The 19,094-nt window shown below is 49.3% G+C and overlaps 1 protein-coding gene across 1 annotated transcript; it reads left to right on the forward strand.

The window, feature by feature from the left end:
* The first annotated feature begins 304 nt into the window (after window positions 1-304).
* SLC1A5 (solute carrier family 1 member 5) lies at window positions 305-18,139 on the forward strand. The gene is made up of 8 exons (XM_081273740.1): window positions 305-1,689; window positions 3,810-3,852; window positions 4,360-4,407; window positions 11,009-11,175; window positions 14,273-14,506; window positions 14,740-14,934; window positions 15,038-15,172; window positions 16,838-18,139. The coding sequence occupies exons 1-8, from the start codon at window positions 1,133-1,135 to the stop codon at window positions 17,070-17,072; spliced, it is 1,614 nt and encodes a 537-aa protein (XP_081129866.1). The 5' UTR covers window positions 305-1,132; the 3' UTR covers window positions 17,073-18,139.
* Window positions 18,140-19,094: the final 955 nt, after the last annotated feature.

A 19,094-nucleotide genomic window follows, 5' to 3' on the forward strand; every position in this document is an offset into this window, starting at 1 on the left:
GTTGCTGCTGTGTAAGGACTCCAACCTGCAAGTCCAATGCCTTTGACGGAAAAAAGCATCCTTCCAAAGCCCCGCCCCCCGGGAGCGCCCCGCCCCCTCTGGGCAGTGCCCCGCCCCCTCTGGGCAGCGCCCCGCCCTCGGATGCATCCCCCTGGAGGCCTCTTCCCCGGGCCTCGGCGGTGTGGGTAGTCTTTGTTGTTCTTCCCTCCACCCGTTACTGAGGGGTTGCTCTACTTCTGAGTTAGAGTTACACACCCAGAATCCCCCCTCCACTTTTTAAAAAAATTATTATTCCTTTTTTGAGAAGGGATCTCGCTAAATGCTGAGGCTGGCCTTGAACTTCTGGTCATCCTGCCTTCTGGTGTGCGATGCAGCCTTCTTTGGGCGACGGGCCCCTCTCGGTCTCAGCCCCGCCCCTCGCTCTCAGCGTGAGCCCAACAAGCCGCAGCCAATCGCCGCGCGCGGGCCGGTCCCACCTTCTTAGACCCGGCTCCCCACCTTTAATCCTGGTAGCTTCCGCCAACCTTGCGCCGAGCCTCGCTGCGCGCCTAGGAAACTTCTCGCTCTGTTGGTAGCTGCCACCTCGGGCAACCAGGGGCCTGGATTTCTCCTCCCTCACCCAGGAGTCCTATATTTCGTCCTCCTGGAGTTTCGCTTCGTGGCCTCCAGACTCGGGTCCCCTAGCTCTCAATTTCCAGGACCCAGAGACGCGGGATCTGCGACTCGGGACCAGGCGTTCCGGATCTACGCCACCTGGACTTAGTTTCCTGCAGATCTCTGCCACCTGGGCACTCTCCCAACCTCCCAGAGCCACGGACCCCACGTTCCAGGCTGAGAAACTCCTGTATTCCCAAGGCGCAGAGCTAGGAACCCCAGGCGCTTTCATCCAGCTTTTGGGCATCTGACACCACGTGGAAGAGCAGAGGAGCCCCAGAGCCCAGCCGAAGGAACTTAGGCACACCGGCTTCCCAGAGCCAAGGAACCTCGGCTCTGTAAACTCACAACTCCAAGAAGCCCTCCAAAGTTCCAGGTTCCAGGAGCGGAGGACTCTCAGTCCCAAGGTCGGCGTCCTGGGAAGGAGCCCCAAGCGCTCCCAGCTTCCAGGCACAAAGGAACCCCTGTGCGTCCCACCATGGTGGCAGATCCTCCTAAGACCGAACCCAAGGGGTTCACGGAGCCCGCCGCGAATGACGGACAGGCGCTGGGTCCCAGAGAGGACCAAGTCGTGACCTCAGGTGGCTCCTGCGGTTCTTGGAACCAGGTGCGCCGTTGCCTTCGCGCCAATCTGCTGGTCCTGCTGACTGTGGTGGCCGTGGCGATTGGCGTGGTGCTGGGGCTGGGGGTTTCGAGGGCAGGCGCGCTGAGCCCACAGTTCTGGACCGTCTTCAACTTCCCTGGGGAGCTATTACTGCGCCTGCTGAAGATGATCATTTTGCCGCTGGTAGTGTGCAGCCTGATCAGTGGCGCCGCCAGCCTGGACCCGAGCGCGCTTGGCCGCCTGGGCGCCTGGGCGCTGCTCTTTTTCCTGGTCACCACCCTGCTCGCGTCTGCTCTCGGCGTGGGCTTGGCTTTGGCGCTGCAACCCGGCGCCGCTTTTGCGGCCATCAACTCCTCTTTCGAAGGGGTCACCGGCACTGTGGAAGAGATCCCCAGCAAGGAGGTGCTGGATTCGTTCCTGGATCTTGCGAGGTCAGGTTCCGCCCGCGGTGGTAGGCATGGTGGAAGTGGCCACGTTGGCAGAAGAGGGCTTTGGGCCCTCTAGAGCGAGACATCCTCTCTAGAGCCTTGGGAAAATGGGACGGGATGGTGGAGGGAGCTCTGGTCCCTTGGGAAAGTGAGGACTGACTACCGGGGAAGGGGTTTTCTAAATTTAGGAACCTGGGCGCAGAGGGACTCCATAAGAGGGAGACAGGCAAAAAAAAAAAAAAAAAAAAAAAAAAAAAAAAAAAAAAGTCTTAAAGAGGGAAGAGGAAGAGAAATGCTCAGGGGCTTGGACATAGGGTCTGCCCAGAGGGAAAGGAACCCCGTGAGGAAAAGGGACCCTGAGGACATCCCCAATTGGATATGGAATCTTGACCAGAAGCACCATCTTAGGGCCCCCTTGGTTGCCCGAGATTCCCTCCCAGTGACCTGGATGTGCAGCCCGTTGGTGTGAATCATATACGACTTTTCAAGCTTCCTTATTAAAAAAAAAAAAAAAAAAAAGGAAGTCGGGGCAGCAGCCTTGGGATTCCTGTGTAATGAACCCCTGGAGAACTTGAGGGAATCCAAGGAATTTTACTTTCCAGCCCCATAGCTGCCCACACCATGGGTCACCTGGACACAGCCGCATTTCTTTTCTCAGCCCCTTCCCTTCCCAGTTTAGCAGGGGCCTGGCCACTTCCTCTTTGTCTTCCACCTCAGCCCTGGCCACCCTCCCACCTGCCACCCCCACCTTTCCCTCCCACTTACTCCTCTGTCTGCCCCCTTCTTCCTGCAGTGGGCCTCCCCAAAGTGGATCCATTTAGAAAGGGGAACAGATTCTTTTCCTTCTGCCCTCCACTGTTATGGCTTCTGAAGGGTGCAGACTGGGGACCACATGGTCCTGGCCTTTATGGCCTCTGATTCAGTGTCTCCAGATTGGGGACTTCCTGGAAGTGTGAGTGTGTGTGTTGGGGGGGTGTGGAAACACTGAGTCATGGGGTATCCCTCCACCTCTGAGACATCTGTGCTGGCTGAAGTGGGACACTTGCCAGGCTTGGTGTCCCCATAGGGGTGGGTAACAGCTCCTGGCTGAGTGAGATTAGCTGGGCCCTGGCCCAGCCCTGAGCTGCAGGCAGGCACACCCACCCGCAGGCTGTTTATGAACTCCCCATAACAGTTTCAAAACAGCTGTAATTCCCACTTGGTCTTCAGTTCCAAGACTTAACTGGAACATTTCAGTTACATGGCCTATAACCAGCCAGCTGACCCACACAGCTGGACATAGACACTCGAAACAGACACATGGCCTTCACCAGCTTAACACACATGCCTTTAATGGTCCCATTCAGTTACTCCAGTGAGCACACTAATGAACACCTGCACCCATGCTCAAGAGGACAGTACACACATACAGACCTCTGTGACTGCACATGCATAATAATATTCCACTGTGGCACCACAGCCTGGTCATCCACTGACACGCCCATCCAGCCGATCTTAACCTGCACTCCCCTCCTGGGTACGTGGCCATACCGGAACGCCTGTCCATCCGGGTCAGTTTGTGTAAAGTGCTAACTGCCGTGCTGGGCATGAGGGAGGTGACGTGGGTGGACTGGCTGCTCTTTCCACCTCATGGCAGACATTCATGACATGAGTGGCCATCCCTTGTCACACTCTCTGGGCCTCTCTGCTGCTTTCCAATCTGCTCAGATCCTCCCCACATCCTCCCATCCCCCAGCTGACCCCTCCCCCTAGGAACCAGTCCTTTTCTCAGCCCTTCAGGAAGTAGCTGATGCAAGACATAGAGGGTATGAGGTCTGCTGCCTGGGGTGGGGCTAAGGCTCGGGGTGACCCTGCCCTGGCTTGCCTGGGGAGCCCAGCATTCTTTGTTTCCAACCCACAGTCCCTTGGGCTTGGAATGACAGGAGGCCAGCTCAGAATCCCACACCCTGTAAAGGTGTACAGGCCAGGTCCCACTGCCCAGCCAAAACCTGGCTGAAGGAGGGAGGGTCCTAAATGAGGCCTAATTTGCCCTCACCCCTCGAAGAGGCCCAGCCAGCTCCCCTGATACTCCCTCTCCTCCCCATGACAGTATCTAATAACCCCCTGTTTGTCTATTTCTGCAGAAATATCTTTCCCTCCAACCTGGTGTCTGCGACCTTTCGCTCTGTGAGTTCTCAGGGTGTCTGGAGGGATGAGGTGGGCAGGGAGGGAGGCAGCTAGTCGGAGCCCATTCCATCTGATTTTGGGCCATCCCTGGGAAAACACAAGTGGCCACATGTGACATGTGATGTCAGAGGGTTCTTGGGTAGCCCCTGAAGCTCATCTGTGCCTTTCCCAATCAAAAAAAAAAAAAAAAATTATGGACCAGGTGTGGTGGCAAATGCCTATAATCCCAGCTACTTGGGAGGCTGAATCAGGAGGATCACAAGTTGAGGCCAGCCTGGGCAACTTAGTGAGTTCCTGTCTCAAAAAGGAGTAGGGATGTGGTTCAATGGTAAAGCACCCGGGTTCAATCCCCAGGAACCACCCCCCCAAAAAAGAAGTACTTCCTCAGTGGGGTGGCTGGGGTTGCTGGCAGGTGGTGCTTAGCGCAGACTTTGAGCTTTGTTGGTCCCAGCACGGGATGGGGGCCTCCATGACAGTGGACACTGATTCTTCCCATCCCTACTGCAGTACTCTACCTCCTACCAATGGATCGAGATCAACGGAACCCTGGTGAAGGTGAGAGAGCAGGGCTGGGCGGGCTCTGGCAGGATACTTGGGCTTCTGCCAGTCTTTGTTGACCCTCTGGGTCTTCTAGCAGTTTGGTGTGGGATTAGATTTAAATTCTGCAATCCTTTCCCAGTTTCCATTTTCTCTGCCTTCTAGATGTCTCCACTTTGTCCTTTCTCCCCCCCCTCCCCCGTGACCCTGCCCTAGTCTGGGATCCCCCCCTAATCCCACCTGTCCCTCTCACCCATCCTCCAACTTGCAGCCAAAGGGGTCTTTCCACAGTGCAGGTCTGACCCTCCTTTTCCACTGCCCCAAGCCCCTCCCCAAGCCCTCAGAAGAAAGCCCCGACTTCTTGCCACAGGGCAGGGGTCCCCATCAGACAGGACCCCTGCTGTGTTGGGTGCAGAGCAGGCTGAACTGTGTTGTCTGCAGGGCAGGCTGAACAGATGTTGGCTACAAGATAGCCCACGCAGTCAAACCCCCTTCTATTTGGTCCTTTATCACCTGTTTGCCTCAAGTCTGAACATTCAACCCTGCTCAAGGCTGAACACTTAACCCCCCCTTGGGCCAACAAGGCAGCTTGCAGACCCAGAGGCCCCATTAGATTTGGGCTATAAAAACTCCCTCCTGCCAGGCCCCCCTCTCTCTTGCTCTCTCTCTCTCTTGCTCCCTCTCTCTTGCTATCTCTCTTGCTTTCTCTGTCTCTCTCCTGCGTGCCCTCCCTCCCTCCCTCTCTCTCTCTCTCTCTCTCTCTCTCTCTCTCTCTCTCTCTCTTTCCTTCCTTCTTTTCTCTTTGTTGCACTGCTGCAATAAAGATCTTTTGGTTGCTCCGAGTATTGTGGTCACTTTCCTTTCATTGGTGCCGAAACCCGGGAGAGGGTTAAAACCCACTTTTGGGTCCCTCTTCCTTTGGAAGTGCCACTCACTGGACGACCTGAACTCCATCCACCACTGACCTTCGATTGGTGAGTTTCCCCTTCCTGGAGTCCTAAACCCAATGGTGGTGTCAGGAGGATTTGGCCGTTGATTGTCCGGCAAACCTCTTTGCCCACCTGCGGGGAGGAAAACACCCCACCACAGCCTTCAAGGCCACGGTGGCCCTCAGGGACTCCTTCCTAGGCAGAATAGACTCCAAGCTGGTAGTTTACCAGCATAGGCTTTGTAAGTCTCCCTCAAAGGATTGTGTAACCTCCAGGGACACATAACAGAGAACTGAACATCACAGTCCACCCAGACCTTCACCATCTTGGTGGCTCTCCTAAAATCCTAGTCCTCAGACGCTTACCCTCCCCTTCCTCTCTCTTCCCCTGTCTCTCTCTTTCCCCTCTTTCCGGCCCTGGGAGTATCCTGCCTCTCCAGGAGGGATCCCGAAAAGTCTTGGCCAAGGTCTCCCACGGCTCTGTCCAGGACGAGAGCTTCGACTGTCAGGATTCGGTGACGACCAATCTCTGCAGCTCGAACCTGCTACTAAGGCACTCCTGATTTTTGGCTCTAGCGGGGACGCCCCTTTTGCCAATAAATCAGTTTCCTCCTTCTCTCTTATACTACGGTTGCGTCTCCTTCCTTCTCCTCTAAACTGTTTGCGTCCCCTTCCCTCCTCCTTATACTACTTTACGACATGGGTAATGTGTCCTCTCTGCCGGTCGGCTCTCCCCTACAATGCCTCTTGGATAACCTCAAAACCCTCTCCTTGACACCAGATATCAAACCCCCAAAATTGATCAAATATAGCACCCAGGCCTGGCCCACTTATCCCTTAGACAACCAAAGCAGATGGCCCCCCTTTTGGGTCCCTGGATCCCTCCATTCTAAGTGGTCTGTACAATTACTGTGAGCATTCGAAAAAATGGGTAAAAAGCTGCTACATCAAAGCTTTCTTCTTGCTTGTGCTCTCTGCACCTCTTGCAGACCTCTGCAAATTTTTCTAGCTTGCAAACCAACACCCACAACCACTGATCCCCAATCTCCTCCTCCTCCGGACTCATCCACTACTTTTGACCCTACTGATGAACTTCCACCCTATTGCCCGGCTCAAATAGGTCCTCACCCTCAACCTTCTGCCCCAGCCCCTCCAGTGTCTCCCCCACCTGAACAACCTGACTTCTCCTCTCCACTCACTAGATCAAAAACTAAACAACCGCCTTTCCTCAAACCATTGCCTCTTTCCTGAGGTAGCAGGTACTGAAGGAATCCCTTCACCCACTCACTCCTCTCTTCTTCTGTCAGCACCCACACCAGGTCCCACCAGGTCCTCTGACCAGCTAACCCAAAGCTCAAACCAGCTGAGGAGAGCCCTTGGACCCCTATCAGAGATCTGGTGAAAATGGCCTTTAAAGTTGCTTTGTCATCACTGAAAACAGGTTACTAAGAATTGTCCCTTACAGGCTTTTTGGGATATTCATTCCCATCCTCCCCTCTGCTCTACCTGTTCTACTGCTCAAGTTTTCCTTGCTAGGGAAAATCCTATTCCTTTACATCACTCCTTCCTCATTCTCAGATCCACAGCTGCTCTCAGCCCCGCCTTCCCATCTTCCCCTCCTTACCCAGCCCCACAGAAAAGGCTTAACTGACCTTCTCCAGAAATCTTCACCATGGCTGATTTTAGGACTTTCGGCAAAAAAATCTCTACAAAAAGTTCAATGTAGATAAACTTCCTATTTTCCCGTTGCCTTGTTTTACTTGGTCACTGGCTGGAAAAATCAGCACTCGAAAAGCTGGACACCCCCTTACTAGTTTTTCACAAAATATGCCCAGAACAGAGGAAAAAAAACCCTGCTTTTTGTGAACTTCTGCAGACTGTGAACTTCTGAGCCCCTTCCCTTACATGCTGGGTACAAAATTCTGAAACAACCTAAACTTGGGGTTCAGGGGATTAATTGGTTACAACAGAAGCAGAGCCCTCTGAATCCGGTTGCAACCAAATAAAACTGTTTCCCTATCTTCAGTGCTATCTTAGGTGCCTTGCCTTGTCCGTCCCTACAACAGTATAATTCTTTTTTTTTTTTTAAAGAGAGAGAGAGAGAGAGAGAGAATTTTTAATATTTATTTTTTAGTTTATGGCGGACACAACATCTTTGTTTGTATGTGGTGCTGAGGATCGAACCCAGGTCGCACGCATGCCAGGCGAGCGCGCTACTGCTTGAGCCACATCTCCAGCCCAACAACAGTATAATTCTATATACTTAAACATTGTTCATGTTTTCATGAAATGGTCAACAGATGTGATTAATTGTGTGCTGCAAATAGCAAAATATCTCTTATTAAAATGGAATAATTTGTCTAAATTCAGAAATTTACAAGGATTATTTAAAAATGTAAAAAAAGAAAGAGTTAACAGGAAAGAGAAATTAGAAGGTTCTAGGTATGGATTTAATAGAAGGAAAATGTGTTTCTGGATAAGAGAGTCTATTAAGTAAATAAGAGGGTTTAAGGAAGTGCTAAAGAAGGTGTGTATATACAACTATGGTTAAACAACAACTGTTATTTTGCAATATTGTAATATGTTATTTCTTTAAAAGCTAAACTTGATTAATATAAAAACATCAATAGGGGCTGGGAATGTGGCTCAGGCGGTAGCGCGCTCGTCTGGCATGCGTGCGGCCCGGGTTCAATCCTCAGCACCACATACCAACAAAAAAAAATGTTGTGTCCGCCGAGAACTAAAAAAATAAAATAAATATTAAAAAAAAAATCTCTCTCTCTCTCTCTCTCCCTCTCCCCCCCCTCTCTCACTCTCTCTTTAAAAAAAAATCAATAATAATTGTGGTACTATTACTCTTCTTTGTATATTAAATGTGTTCATATTTTCCAGGTATATGTCATTAAGATAGAAGCTTTAAAAAAAAATTATATCAAGCTGCTGTTCTCCAAAAGGTTGCATGGTTATTTTAGGCTTATAAAAATAACATATCGGAGATTTATTTATATCATTTAATGTTTTATAACTGGACCTGTTATCAATAAGATTAATATAAAGTTCTATACACTGGGTACAATTTAAATGTAATATGCTATATTACCTAGTATTCATGTGACATCAAGCAACAACATATATAAACTTTATAAAATGATATTTAAAAACAAAGATCAGTTCTATAGTAGAACACTTTACCTAAGATTTGTAAATCTTAGCCTTACCTGAGATAAGGCTGTGCTTCCCATCTTACTACGTGTCAGAATGACTCCAAAGTAGGCCAGACTTCAGCTAAAGCCCAATACTCTTAATTTAGGGTGAAACTGACTTTGCTGGATGTTTATGATCAAGACTTAAAGTTAAATTAAAATAGCCAAGAAAACCAATATTTGGCTCTGGCCCTCTGAGTCAGTCTGAATCCAGGGAACAGGGAACTTCTCTAAAGAGCTTTGCAACTCTGGGCCACATAACCTCCTGATCAGGGAGATCAATGAGACCACTGGAGAATGAAAAGTCAATCAGTGCATTTGCTGTGAATAGGAGGGTCATTGGAGACAGGAGACATTCCTGATGCTTCCAAGGGAAGCCACATGGTCAAGTAAGACCTGGACCCATCCTAGCGCAAATGGCACTAGCAGAACTGAGAAGCTGCTCTCAGGTTCCCCCATGAGCGACCCCTATGGGAACTCAGCTGACTCTTAACAATAGATAGAAACAAAGTCAATTTTGACCAACTTGATCTTAAACACCTACCAAAAACAGTTAAGCCAAAACACAGTCATTCCTGGGAGTAATAAAGGACAAGAACAGCTAGAAAAGAGGAGACAGCAACTAAGCCAACAGGCTCCATGGGGAATGTTCAGTTAAGTATGGCCTTGGCTCCTCCCCCTCACAGGACCCTTATTAGTCCTCTCTATGTTTCTCCTAATAGGACCATGTCTATTAAATTGCCTACAGAAGTTCATGCAAGATCAGATACACAAATTCACCAACAAGCTGGTCAATCAACTACTTCTTTAAGACTACCAGTCCTGATGCCCAAGATGGAGACCTATGACTCATGACCAACTCCTCTGGCTCCAGAGACTCTGTGCCCACCTAAAACCCTCTCTAACCCCTTTTTCCAATTTTCACAACCCCTCTTTCACTTCCTAGGAATGAGAACTACTCTCCAGCACGTCCACTCTGCTTATTCTGTCTGCTCTACAGTATCCCCACAAGGAAGCATCAAACCTAAACTCCCCCTGGTACCACCATGTCTCCCACCTTAAAAAGGCACTTGTTCCAAATGTCCAGTCCTGGACTTCCACCATGCCCACCAAACTAAAAATTTCTCGCCAACCCTCTTCTTCTTTTACTAATCATTATTCTCTCTCAAGTTTTTATCTCAAACCACAGATACCGCTTCTACATCAATGTGACATGACACCAGGATGACACCACCCACTCTCAGTTTATGGGTCAAGGCAATTGCCCTTCCACTGGCTGTAATCAGGCTGTCACCCTTAACATTACTGGATTCAACCAAGCCACCTCCAATACTTCCTAGAGTCCCTGCTACAGGACCAGTGGCTGATACCAAATATCTCCTCCATCCAGGACTGGTTTGATGCCATCGAGGACTTGTGGCTTCAAGGAACTTTTATGGACTTTACCCCTACCACAGTAGTTGTCTGTAGCCACTGAGTGTTATTTCTGGCTGCCCTGGTGTTCTCAGACCTGTACCCCGGACATTCCTCCACTTTCCTTTCTAGGTCTAATGCCGCCCACCATTAAGCAGGAAGTAGCCAGAGGACTTTACGCCGTCCCCCATGTCACTTAGAAAAACAAAAAGGGAGGAATGTTGGGTGCAGAGCAGGCTGAACAGATGTTGGCTGCAAGATAGCCCACACAGTCAAACCCCCCTCTATCTGGTCCTTTATCACCTGTTTGCCTCAAGTCTGAACATTCAACCCTGCTCAAGGCTGAACACTTAACCCCCCCTTGGGCCAACAAGGCAGCTTGCAGACCCAGAGGCCCCATTAGATTTGGGCTATAAAAACTCCCTCCTGCCAGGCCCCCCTCTCTCTTGCTCTCTCTCTCTCTCTTGCTCCCTCTCTCTTGCTATCTCTCTTGCTTTCTCTGTCTCTCTCCTGCGTGCGCTTCCTCCCTCCCTCTCTCTCTCTCTCTCTCTCTCTCTCTCTCTCTCTCTCTCTCTCTCTCTCTCTCTTCCTTCCTTCTTTTCTCTTTGTTGCACTGCTGCAATAAAGATCTTTTGGTTGCTCCGAGTGTTGTGGTCACTTTCCTTTCATGCTGACCCTCCCTCAGCCCCATCTTGTGACTCCCTCTGTCCAGCTCATTCTCCTCCAGCCACCACGGCCAGCTTTCATTTCAAGGCTATTGCACATTATTTCCTTTCTCTAGAATATTCTACAGCCCCTCTACCTGGTGCACCCCTCCTCCCCTCCAGTCTCAGATCCCCCTTCCCCTGGGCAGCTCTCCCTGATGCTGGTCATTCTCCAAGCTGCACCCCCTTCTCTCTCTAGGCTCTCCCCTGGGCTCCCCCATTCCAACCCTGTTCATTCTGGGTGACCCCTGGAGACTGGTCTCTTTCCCCTGGACCTGTACTTGCCTCTGCTGGGTTTCAGGAGGGCCCAGAGCAGCCTCTGGTGACCCAGCAGGTGGCTGAGTTCCCCTCCCCATCTCTTCCTTTTGAAGGAGCCTAATGGGAAGGAGGTCGAGGGCATGAACATCCTGGGCCTGGTGGTGTTTGCCATCATCTTTGGTGGGGCCCTGCGGAAGCTAGGCCCTGAGGGGGAGCTGCTCATCCACTTTTTCAACTCCTTCAATGATGCCACCATGGTGCTGGTCTCCTGGATCATGTGGTAAGTGGAAGGAGAAGCGCCAAGCACCACCATATGTGTGGTGGGGGACCCTCTGCACCCTCCCTGGAGACAAGACGGCTTGCATTCAAATCCAGCATCGACCATTCATTCCCTGGCTGTGAGACTTCAGGCAAATAGCTTTCTAGCAAATAGCATTCTGAGCCTCAGATTCCTCATGTATAGAATGGCAACTGTGGTGTATTCCATAAGTCCTAAGACTCTGATGCTGGCACTTTCTCCATTTTTGTGGAAGGTGACAAAGGACAACAAAGCTGAGGCTGCCACTTAGCTAATGCACCTCAATTTCAGAAATTGCAATTATATGATCCCCACCAAAGATGATGGCAAACACCACCAGGCCCAGGATGTTCATGACTTGGACCTCCTTCCCATTAGGCTCCTTCAATTCCTTTGAATCAATAAGCTACTTCCTAGGGTGCTCATAAAGATTCAGTGAGTCACTCAGGTAAAGAGCTTGCTTTAGGGTGGGGGTGTGGTTCAGCAGTGCAGTGTTTGCCAGCCATGTGCCAGGTCCTCCCTGGGTTTGATCCCCAGCATTGCAAAAAAGAAAAAAAAAATGTTTTTTAAAAAGTGTGCTTTAAGGGGCTGGGGATATAGCTCAGTTGGTAGAGTGCTCGCCTTGCATGCACAATACCCTGGGTTCAATCCCCACTACCACAAAAAAAAAAAAAAAAAAAAAAAGTGTGCTTTAAGCACCTGATACTTAGTGAACATTCATTTAATGTTTTTTTCTTTTTATTTTTTTAAGTTGTTGATGGATCCTTATTTTATTCTTTTTTTTTCTTTTTTTAAATATATGCAGTGCTGGGAATGGAACCCAGTGCCTTTCACATGCAAGTGAAACAAGTGCTCTACCACTGAGCCACAACCCCAGCCCCCACTTAATGTTAACTGTGGTTATTGTCATTATGATTTGTTAAATGACCCCAGACAATGGGCAAAACAACCACGTGCAGAGGCCTGTGGCTCCTCACTTCTCTCTGTGGTGGTGCTGTGGGGCAGACTGCTCAGAAAACATACCAAGTCTATTTTGTCCGAATTGGAGAGTCTTTATTTAGCCAGCTTGCTCTTTGCAGGACCCATAACTGTCTCTGCAAGGAACAGCCTCCAGCCAGAGCATTTCAGGGTCTTTAAAGGCAAAAACTGCAGAAACCACATCCGTCTTGAGGTAGCTGCAAGCAAGAGGGGTACAGAGCTGAACTGAGCAGTTGGCGAGACAATGCAATGGGTACCTTGGTATTTCCCATGGGGCTTTCCAGGTTGGCATAGAAGCAAGCCAGCATAAGGGAAGTGGGTCAAAATGACTCTAGTTGAGTACAAGTTAGAGAATGGTTACTAATGTCCAGACAATCAATCTCTGACAGGATACATTGTCCAAAAAAATTGGAACCAAGGAGAAAACAATTTTACATTGTATAAGAATTGCTTTTGTGTTGCCAAACATGCTATGCTAAGCAACTATTGACAGGTACAGAGGGAGGTGTTCCCATGGGAGAAGCATTTGTTACATGACATGGAGTATCAGGGTAAAATGGAGTCTATATGTTCATTGCTCTTATATAGTCTGGCCCATAACAGCCTCACACTGATTCTTAGAATCTTCTCTGGATCTACAAGATCAGGATTAGGAGGGGGACAGGATCTTTGCTTTTTTTTTTTTTTTTTTTTTTTTAACAACTCCCCCTCCCATTCCAATACCTTCCCTGTATCCCTTGCCTGCCATGTGCTCACGACATGGATTAAACGTGTCTTGATTGACTCAAGAACTATGCTGGGAGGCTAGGTGGTGGTATGGCCAAGAGCAGGGCTCTGCTGTTTCAGCTGCAAGTCCTACCCTAAGTTACTTAGCCCCTCGGTGCCTCGGTTTCCTCATTGGGGTGATAGGGCAAATGATACCAGCCTCCAAGGGCACAAATGAGCTCCTACATATAAAGTTCATGGGACGGGGGCTGGAGTTGTGGCTTAGTGGCAGAGTGCTTGCCTCACACATGTGAGGCACTGGGTTCGATCCTGAGCACCACATAAAAATAAAGAAACAAGGACTGGGGTGGTGGCTCAGTGGTAGAGCGCTTGCCTAGCGTGAGTGAAGCACTGGGTTTGATTCTCAGCACCACATACAAATAACTTAAAATAAAGGTCCAAAGTATAATTTAAAACAAAAAGATATTGTGTCCATCTATGAATAAAAACCTGCATTGTAAATGGCAACAGCAAACATTTTATTTCGAACTGTGTTGTTTAACTGGCTGGACTCGGGCACCTGGCCACACCTAGCTGCACAGATGGCTGGGATGAAGAGGAGACTGGGGAGACAACTAACAAGCCACAGCAGTCAGACCATCAGGGAGGTGACCTCGGGAGGCCTGCAGAGGAGGCACACACCCTTTGGGATATTTCCTGCAGGAGAGGGTGATGGCAGTCCCATCAGAAGTATGTCAATGACTTGAAAGCCTTCAGCTCTTTTCAGTTGGCATCTCATTTCACCCAGCAGTTCCATTGGTAGCATTTGGGGGCCTGTTTTATAGAGCTGGTCAGTGTTTGATTCTCTAATAGCTGTAAGACACTCATTTATAATAGGAGCTCTTGTGTGGGCTATGGTGAAGATTCGGTCATGATCAAGGGCTCAGTGCATCGTAAACGCCTCATACCCTGGAGTTACTAAGACCTGAACCATGACCTTTTGGTTTTTCATGATGTGCTGAGAATATTGATTCAAGGTTTGCCAGCTGCTGTAATAAGCAAGCCTAGAAAACAAATGAGTCAGGCATGATAGATGTTTTTTTTTTTTTCCCCACTCATGTGTTAAGTTCAAATCTGGGGATACTCTTCCAAGCAGTGATGGAACAGGAAGGCTTTTATCTCCTGGCTTACCTGCCTTCAAGGAAAAGCGCCTGGAGGAGGCAACAGAAGCTTCCAGGGGCCAGGCCTGGGAGTGGTGTCCAAACCTCAGTGCACATTGCTGTGGGCTCCTCCTGACCTTGGGGGAAGCTGGGAAATGGGGTCAGGCAGGGTGCTGACCACCGTGCCTGGCCCTTTTGGACATGTGAGCGGCAGTGATCTATCTCTTGGGCATTAGGTATGCTCCTGTGGGCATCCTGTTCCTTGTGGCCAGCCAGATTGCGAAGATGCAGGATGTGGGGAAGTTCTTCATCAGCCTCGGCAAATACATCCTGTGCTGCCTGCTGGGTCACGCCATTCATGGAATCCTGGTGTTGCCCCTCATCTACTTCCTCTTCACCCGAAAAAACCCCTACCGCTTCCTGTGGGGCATCATGGCACCGTTAGCCACCGCTTTTGGGACCTCCTCCAGGTGAGGGATTTTATGCAGTGGGGCATGGGGTGGGCATACATTTTGGAATTGTGGCATTTTGTGGGATCCCTAGCGCCTTGTGGGATGGTAGGAAGAGAAGGGCAGGCGGAGCTGGGGTAGTGGGAGAGGTAGGATAGTGGGCGTAGCCTCACCTGGGAGCAGGCGGGACTTCACCTAGGAGTGGGCGTGGCCTGGACCTTGAAGGGAGCTCACTGCCCAGCATTCCCCTGCAGCTCCGCCACGCTGCCCCTCATGATGAAGTGCGTGGAGGAGAAGAACGGCGTGGCCAAGCACATTAGCCGCTTCATCCTGCCCATCGGCGCCACGGTCAACATGGACGGGGCAGCGCTCTTCCAGTGCGTGGCTACTGTGTTCATTGCCCAGCTCAACGGGCGATCCCTGAACTTCGTGGATATCATCATCATCCTGTGAGTGCCGGGTGGCTGTGGCTGGGACCCCTGGGCCCACCGGACCCCATCTCCTCACATTGCAGAGGCATCTACCTCACCGCCTCTCCTCCTCCTTCCCCAGGATCATGGCCACCGCGTCCAGTGTAGGGGCAGCGGGCATCCCTGCAGGCGGTATCCTCACTCTGGCCATCATCCTCGAAGCAATCAGTCTCCCTGTCAGGGAAATCTCCTTGATTCTGGCTGTGGATTGGCTAGTGTGAGTGTGGGTTTGAGGCTTGGGGGACTCAGAGGGGCCCCTGGAAAAGGGGATGGGCAAAAATGTCTGTGAATGCTTCTGGGCAGAAGAGGAGAGACAGGAAAGAGTTTCGGAGGGAAGGGGTGGGATCTTGAGCCTTCCAGTCAGGGAAGGTTGGCACCTTTGAGGTTCTAAGAGGAACCCCAAAAGGTGGTGAACCAGAGTGGTTAGTAGAAACTGCTCTTAGGCTGGGCTGTTTGGGTTCAAACCCCAGAGCTACTATCCACTGTATGACCTTGGGCAAGTACTTCATCTCCCCATGTCTCAGTTTCTATCTGTAAAATGGTGAGAAGAGACTCTTGTTAGGGATTCGATGACTTAATTCACATACTTCCCTTCAAACCTCTCCTCCTAAGTGGTAAATTCTACTTAATTATTCACTGTCATGATGAAGCTATTGAGTGTAAAGATTGGAAACCAGTTTGGTTTCAAGAGTTACATATGAGCTGGGTGCAGTGATGGGCCTATAATCCCAGAGATTCAGGAGGCTGAGGCAGTAGAATCTGGAGTTCAAAGGCAGCCTCAACAACTTAGCAAAGCACTTAGCAACTCAGGGAGACCCTGTCTCTAAAGAAAATATAAAAAAGGGCTGGGAATGTGGATAAGTGGTTAAGTGCCCTGGGTTCAATCCCTGGTACCCCCCAAAAAAGTTACATTTGAGTTACTATGTGACTTAGGAATGCCACTCCTAGATATATACCCAAGGTATTGAAAACTTAGGTTCTCACAAAAACTGGCAGCGTGATTCACAACAGCAAGCAAGGGGAAGGACTGGGGATGTAGCTCAGATGGTGGAGTGCTTGACTTGCATGCACTCTCCCAACTGAGCTAGAGCCCCAGCCCCCAGTCGTTTCTTCTTGAGGTGATTAAATAATCCAGAATTACACTGTGATGATGGTGCACAATTCTGAATTTACCAAAAATCACCAAACTATACACTTTAAAGTGCAAATCTCATCGTAGGTGAATTATATCTCAATTTTCTCAAATGACACTTAAACACAAAAAGAATAAAAATGAAGGAAAAAGATCCTTAGGGATTTTAGGGAGGAGAAAGGCCTGAACAGAAATTTCAGTCTTATGGAGTGGGGGAGTCTTTGGGGGGCTCTGGGAGAGGGAGGAATGATTTTTGAGGTTTTGGAAGGAACAAATTGAGTGTTGCGGGGAAAAAAAGGATTGTTTGGGGGGCTGGGGTTGTGGCTCAGTGGTAGAGCACTTGCTAGTATGTGTGAAGCAATGGATTCAATTCTCAGCACCACCAATAAATGAATGTATAAAATAAAGGTCCATCAACAACTAAAAAAAAAAAAAAAGGGATTGGGCAGAGACAGATGGGAGAGATTTTTGGGGATTGGAGGCAGAAAAATGTGATGGACACTTTGGGATTCCAGGAGACCCAGCGGAGGTATGGGGCTCCTGGAGGTTAGATGAAGAGATCTTTGAGGTTCTAGGAGGAGGGGGGACTTGGATCCTAGAAGATGGGAACATGAGCCCTGGGAGGGGTAGGGTAAAGGAAGATGGCGCTGGGGAACTGGAAGATCCCAGGGGGGGAGGCAGGCAGCTTGGGCCTCGGCGCCTGGCCTCTCCTCTCTTCCCTCTGACTTCTCTATCACTTCTGCCTTTTAGGGACCGGTCCTGTACCATCCTCAATGTGGAAGGTGATGCTTTTGGGGCAGGACTCCTCCAGAGTTATGTGGACCGAACGAAGATACAGAGCATGGAGCCTGAGTTGGTCCAGTTTAAGAGTGAGGTGCCCCCGAATCCACTGCCGGCTGCCATTGAGGAAGGGAACCCCCTCCTCAAACAGTATCAGGGCCCCCCTAGGGATGCTGCCACCTGTGAGAAGGAGTCAGTGATGTGAACCCCTGGAGGGAACTACCTGCCTGCCCTGCTGAGGGGCACCCTGGACATTGGGGTGGATAAATGGACACACTGGGGCTGGGGGCTGCTGCATGCATGCTCCAGGGGACCAGCACCACTGTCTCGCTCTGGACAGGAGACTGGGTGGCCTCACTGCTGGGTGTGTGCCTGTGTTGCATGTCTCCCAACACCCCCCCCCCCTTGCTCCTCGACTCCTGTCCCCCACCCTAGGTGATAGTTTTGCACCCAGCTCCATCCGGATCCACCTGGCCTTTCCCACCTCCGTGTAGATCACCTTGTAGAGTTCTATAGGCTTCGAGGGCGCACTATCCAGGTGTTGCTGGTTATTTTGGGGGCTGTGGCTGTAGATGTAGTGTGTGTGTGTGTGTACGTGTGTTCTGTGACCACTGAACTTTCTATGGTACATTCCATCCAGTCCCCACACCCTGTGTTTCCTCCATGGTAACAAATACTCCCGGAATCCCCTGGGGGAAGGCCAAGAATAAATATTGTCACTCCAAAAGACACTCTCTAGCAATTAAATCGTCAAGTATATTTAATCAGGTGTTTTCAGATTTTGATTAAAAGCACTAACCCGGACAACAGAAACATGATAAACTGGACTTCATTGGGAAAAAAAAAAAAAAAATCTGTTCGTCAAAACCACCAGAGAAAAACAACGGTGCAGTTTCTTTTTTTTTTCTACTTGAAGTTTTTGTGTTTTTTTGATACTGAGGATTGAACCTATGGGTACTCTACCCACTGCTTTTTATTTTTTGAGACAGGGTCTTGCTAAGTTGCTGAGGCTGGCCTAGAACTTGTAATTCCCCTGCCTCAGCTTTCCAAATTGCTGGGCTTATTAGGTGTGTGTCACCATGTCCAGCTTGGGCAATGTCTTATAAAGCTAAAATGGGTACCATGCAATTTAGGAATCACACTCCTGGATATTTCAGAGAAATGAAAACTTGTGTTCATATAAAACTCAGATGTTGGTCTGGGGATGTGGCTCAAGCGGTAGCGCGCTCGCCTCGCATGCGTGCAGCCCGGGTTTGATCCTCAGCACCACATACAAACAAAGATGTTGTGTCCACCGAAAACTAAAAAATAAATAAATAAATATTAAAATTCTCTCTCTCTCTCTCCCCCTCTCCCTGTCTCACTCTCTTTTTTTTAAAAAAAAAAAACTCAGATGTTTATGATAGGTTTTTTTTTTAACTTTTTTAGTTGTAGATGGACACAATACCTTTATTTATTTATTTTTATGTGGTGCTGAGGATCATGCCCAGTGCCTCAAAGTGCTAGGCAAGTGCTCTAACACTGAGCCACAACCCCAGACCCTATTTTATATTTAGAGGTAGGTTCTTACTAATTGCTTAGGGGCTCACTAAGTTGCTGAGGCTGGCTTTGAATTCTCCAGCCTCCTGAGCCACTGGGATTACAGGTGTATGCCTGGCTATTAGAGATCTTTAATGTTGATATAGTGATTCTCTGTATTGAAGGGTATTTCTCTTTCTTTCTTTTAAATATTTTTAGTTGTAGTTAGACACAGTATCTTTTATTTTTCTGTGGTACTGAGGATCGGACCCAATGCCTTTTACATGCAAGGCAAGTGCTGTACCACTGAGCTATAGCCCCAGCCCCTACATCATTTCTTAATGTTGAGAATATTTAAAATCCTCAGCTATTGAAATGTTCAGTTGTTGTCAACCATAGTTATCCTACTGTGCTGTAGAATGTTAGAAGTTATTTCTCTTGTGCAGCTGCACCCGTGGGTCTCCTCCACGCCCTTCCTAGGTCTGGTAATACATAAATATTTATAGCTGCTTTATTCATAATTGCCAACATCTGGGAACAAATCAATTGAATAAGCTATTGTCTCCATGCAAGGGAAGGTTGCTCAGCTTTTAATCCCAGCAACTTGGGAAGCTGAGGCAGGAGGATTGAAAGTTGAAGGACAGCCTCAGCAATTTAGTGAGGCCCTAAACAATTTAGCAAGACCCTGTCTCAAAAAATATAGAGTTAG

Source organism: Spermophilus citellus, assembly GCF_964194105.1.
Source record: "Spermophilus citellus genome assembly, chromosome: 18".
Taxonomy (NCBI): Eukaryota; Metazoa; Chordata; class Mammalia; order Rodentia; family Sciuridae; genus Spermophilus; species Spermophilus citellus.

Bases quoted from the DNA above. Each gene is read 5' to 3' on its own strand.
- SLC1A5 (XM_081273740.1), top strand. From the start codon at position 1,133: ATGGTGGCAGATCCTCCTAAGACCGAACCCAAGGGGTTCACGGAGCCC. The intron at 4,408-11,008 runs GTGAGAGAGCAG...TTCCTTTTGAAG, and splicing joins TCAACGGAACCCTGGTGAAG to GAGCCTAATGGGAAGGAGGT. The intron at 14,507-14,739 runs GTGAGGGATTTT...ATTCCCCTGCAG, and splicing joins GCTTTTGGGACCTCCTCCAG to CTCCGCCACGCTGCCCCTCA.